The 3,850-nt window shown below is 35.0% G+C and overlaps 1 protein-coding gene across 1 annotated transcript; it reads right to left on the reverse strand.

Annotated features, from left to right (window-relative positions):
• Positions 1–1,536: 1,536 nt before the first annotated feature.
• On the reverse strand, positions 1,537–2,812 carry LOC130897330 (high-affinity zinc uptake system protein ZnuA-like). The gene is made up of 2 exons (XM_057806121.1): positions 2,527–2,812; positions 1,537–2,242 (listed from the first exon to the last, which is right to left on the reverse strand). Exons 1-2 carry the CDS (start codon positions 2,628–2,630, stop codon positions 1,561–1,563), a joined length of 786 nt encoding a protein of 261 aa, XP_057662104.1. The 5' UTR covers positions 2,631–2,812; the 3' UTR covers positions 1,537–1,560.
• Positions 2,813–3,850: the final 1,038 nt, after the last annotated feature.

The raw sequence follows: 3,850 nt of genomic DNA on the forward strand, positions 1-3,850 counted from the left end.
TTGCAGCTATATGTTTTTTCAGTCAATCTTACAGCATTTGAAAGAAAATTATGTCACAAATCAAAATAAAAATGGTTGCCAGCTCGCAGTCGGCCGCAGCATTAGGGTTGCCAGGTGTAACAGGTATATTATTGTTGATTAACTGCATTCACCGTTTTTTTTTTCAATTTTATGCAAAATTGTAGTTTTATATACATTGAACATGAAAATTCATGGCTGCCAGTTGCACAACGGCCGCAAACAGAGATTGCCATGATTTTTGTGAACGACTCTCGCTCCAGGTAAGTGGAAGCGCAACAGAGAAGATGCACGCATTGTTACGTACCATGAATTTACACAACTTTATACTATTGTTAACAACACGTAACAATGCGTGCATCTTCTCTCTTGCGCTTCCACTTACCTGGAGCGAGAGTGTTCACAAAAATCATGGCAACCTCTGTTTGCGGCCTTTGTGCAACGGGCAACCATGGATTTTCATATTCAATGTATATAAAACTTTAAATTTGCATAAAATTTTTTTAAAAAAACTGGTGAATGCAGTTAGTTAACAATAATATACCTGTTACACTTGGCAACCCTAATGCTGAGGCCGACTACGAGCTGGCAACCATTTTTATTTTGATTTGTGACATAATTTTCTTTCGAATGCTGTAAGATTGACTAAAAAAACATATAGCTGCAAGTCATATTAGTATATTAATGATATTAAAATTAATTACAGGTAATTGCGGCTAATTTTCTATTAATTTCTAAAATTACTAGAGACAACCAAACAACAGAACTGTCTCGAGAAACGACACTAGGATGGGCTTCGTTTGGTAAATTGCGAGATGTGTTCAAAGGAGATGTGCCAATCGGCATTAAGAGAAAAGCCTTTAACCCAGTCCTGATTTATGGCGCGGAGACCCTGACATTAACTAGAAGATCAATACTTAAATTGCAAATTACAGAGCGTAAAATGGAAAAGTCTATGCTCGGCATCACTATGGGGGATGGGATAAGGAATGACGAATTGCGCAGACGGTCTGGAGTTAAATATATCATAGACCAAATACTGAGACAAAAATAGCGATGGGTAGGACATGTTGCAAGGATACAAGATAACCGATGGACAAAAAGTATTCTAATTCAGGAAGACCTCTTACGAGATGGACTGACGATATTAAAAGAATACGGACAAATTGAGTAGCAACTGCCCATAGCAGAGAAAACTGGAAGCATTTGGAGGAGGCCTATGTCCAGCAGTGGAAGAGATAAGGCTGAATGATGATGATAATGGGGCTAATTTTTACAAGGCAACCTATCCTTAATCCATTCCATACATCCTCAAGATTCCTTTAAAATTAATTTCATCAAAAAAACAGATACCTGCAAGATCAAGGGGTGGGATCTTAGACTAATATAAATACAGTTGAGTCACCTTAAATTAAACTATTGAATAAGTCTTCCATTATTCTTTGTTTCAACTGATGTATGAATCATAAATTCGAAGGATAGTTCGTTAGATGGAGCGAAGAAAAATAAAACACAAAATAGATTTTTTTGTTTATATTCTTCTTAATAACTACTGGTACTTTTTTTATCATTACTTTTGTATAAAATTACTTGTTTCGAACGCTCCTCTCCATAATTTCTATAATTGTCTAATTGAATATCATTATCTTCTTTATCTTCATCTAATTTATAATTTTCATAAGGTTCTTCAAAATATTCTTTATAATTTGTCAATGTTTTCGCGATTTCTTTTGTGAAAGGCGAATCGTACTCATGATATGACGACGTAGTAACATCGTAAGGATCACTTTCTTGCACCCTGTAACTTCCTCTAATGTTTATTTTGTCTCCAGGTTTAGTAGCGAGTGGATTTATTTCAGTGATTTCGATATGTTCCGTTTTTAAGGACGATTTTAATTGATTATGGTTTGAAGATTTCTGAGTATTTTGTACTTTCCGATCATCTAACTTTTCAACCTGGCTATTAAGACTATTGTCTTTAATGATGGGAGTTTTGTGTGCACTGAATGGCTTGTCATGTGTCCCTTTATGATGATGTTTCTCGTCATAATGATCCGGTTTATGCTGTTTATGATCATACCTGTGGCTGTGTTCATGATTGTGTTTATGGATAACAACATGTTTTTTTCCACCTTCAACTACATGAGGTTTTTTATGTACTATTACCCTATGCTTATCGTTATGTTTGTGGATTATATGCGGTACGTGGATTTTGATGTGAACACTGAAAAAAAATCAATCATTTCATTTAAGCATATAATAAAAGCTGTAGTATAAGGGTTGCTAATTAAATTTTAAGATATGGCAACACTTTTGTAAATATGTCAAATATGACATTGCCATCAGAGATTTTGACATTTGGTAAACGTACTCGTTGTCATACGAGTGCTATTTGAGTTGTTTACAGATACTTGTTCAAAAAATGAAATTAAATCCAAAATCGGCTAATGTGTCAAAAAACATCGATACTGTGCGTGAACTGATATTGATGATCTTCATTTCACATACCGTGAGATTGAGGAATTCTTGGTCATTGGTTCCACTTGCACACATTCAAATATTACATGAACATCTAGTTGTTCAAAAATATTTAATCGCTTTGGATACCGCATAATTTCACAATCGCTCAAAAAAATTCAATCGCGGTGCTCCAAAAGACGTCGAGAAGATCTTGACAGGCGACGATCTATGCATATGAACCCCTTGGACATGTCGCCACCGTTCTATTAGAGCAACGTAGAAAGGTCACCAGGATTTTTTTGCCAGAAATTTTCGAAAAAATCAGGGCAATCAATTGCAGAAGACGAATTATTCTTTACCATGACAATGCGATCTCTCACACATCAGTTCAAACAAAAACGTTTTTGAGAAGTCAAAACATCGAATTGATGGGTAATCCGCTGTAAAGCCCTTGTTTGGTACCCCATGATTTCTTTTTATTACCACAGATTAAAAATAAATTGAGAGGTCTACGTTTCTCTACACCTGAAGAAGCGGTTGATGCGTTCACATGTTTTTGAGGTACACCAAATGAAATGGAACAATGGTTCGACAATTAGTTCAAACGTATTCTAAAGCTTATTGGTCTTAATGGAGGATATTTTGAAAAACAATTAAGCCATATCCAGTTATACATCTTTGTTTTTATCTCTAAACCTAAGTAGCAATCTTCGTACAAAGGGGGACCAGGAAGTAATAATGTGATCACATTTTATATCAACAAAATTTTGTTAATTGTTAATGCCAAGCTGATAAAAATCAATTGGCTATAGAATAAGTATATCGAAATGGTATTTTGAACATCATTCAAATTCTTAAATTTTGCCATTAAGAAAATTATTTGACTATTGAAATAAATGAAAATCGATTTCAGGCGACTATGGTGGGTAAGGGAATACCTCATACTCCAACTCATGAATGCATCTTACAAAGTATGCACTGTCTTGCATTATCGTGTATCAGAATAACGCGTTTTCTTTTGACAATCGCCGGATACTTCTTGGTTGAAGATTGGTTCACTGGATCCAATGTTCACAATTAGGATCTGAATCAATGGTTTGTCAGGTTTCAACACTTCAAAAAGAAATTTAACGTATACTCTATCAAACACACATAAACCTTTTTGGGGCTTCGCAGTACGTTTTTGAATTCTCTTGGACAGAAACACTACTTTTTTGTAGACTATCAAATAAGACCCATTTCTCGTCTACAGTGTTTAAGTGAGTGAAAACGGTATGGTGCATTTTAAGAAAAACGTTACATGTGAAGGATCGGTTGGCTTTTTTTCTTTTCATACAGATTTTCTGCCCTTAATATGTCGTTGATCTTTCTG

The sequence above is a fragment of the Diorhabda carinulata genome, chromosome 8 (assembly GCF_026250575.1).
Source record: "Diorhabda carinulata isolate Delta chromosome 8, icDioCari1.1, whole genome shotgun sequence".
NCBI classification, from domain to species: Eukaryota; Metazoa; Arthropoda; class Insecta; order Coleoptera; family Chrysomelidae; genus Diorhabda; species Diorhabda carinulata.

What these genes read in the sequence shown, in the direction of transcription:
- LOC130897330 (XM_057806121.1), bottom strand. Translation starts at nt 2,630, where the DNA reads ATGCGGTATCCAAAGCGATTAAATATTTTTGAACAACTAGATGTTCAT. An exon ending in AAGAATTCCTCAATCTCACG is followed by an intron (nt 2,243 to 2,526) that starts GTATGTGAAATG and finishes ATTTTTTTTCAG; the next exon opens with TGTTCACATCAAAATCCACG.